The sequence below is a fragment of the Rhagoletis pomonella genome, unplaced genomic scaffold (assembly GCF_013731165.1).
Source record: "Rhagoletis pomonella isolate Grant_MI unplaced genomic scaffold, Rhpom_1.0 Rhpom_scaffold_00005, whole genome shotgun sequence".
In the NCBI taxonomy this organism is placed as follows: domain Eukaryota; kingdom Metazoa; phylum Arthropoda; class Insecta; order Diptera; family Tephritidae; genus Rhagoletis; species Rhagoletis pomonella.
Window position 1 is genome coordinate 74,459,751 of NW_023458559.1, and position 305 is coordinate 74,460,055.

Sequence of the window (305 nt, forward strand, 5' to 3'; positions counted from 1 at the left end):
GGTCCCATGCCTGTGTTCCACAATCCTTGTCCACTTCAGCTTGATGATCCCTGCCCGCTTGAGCTGCTGCCGCTGTTTTGAGCGTTACCAACGGCCTGAAATTATAAACAAATTTGTTTTAATATGCTTTTTGTGTGAGCAAGACTTTAATATACCATTCCACTCATACCTGATCCCATTCCACTCATTCCTCCCATGCCAGGTCCCATTCCACCCATACCAGATCCCATTCCTCCCATGCCGGGTCCCATTCCACTCATACCAGGTCCCATTCCTCCCATACCAGGTCCCATTCCACTCATACC

At 49.2% G+C, this 305-nt stretch overlaps 1 protein-coding gene across 1 annotated transcript in view; it reads left to right on the forward strand.

The window, feature by feature from the left end:
• The first annotated feature begins 195 nt into the window (after nt 1-195).
• LOC118740210 (vegetative cell wall protein gp1-like) overlaps nt 196-305 on the forward strand; it is a 1,016-nt gene continuing 906 nt past the window's right edge. Inside the window, exon 1 of the mRNA XM_036471708.1 lies at nt 196-286. Coding sequence (XP_036327601.1) covers nt 196-286 — 91 coding nt within the window. The remainder of the gene's footprint in view (nt 287-305) is intronic.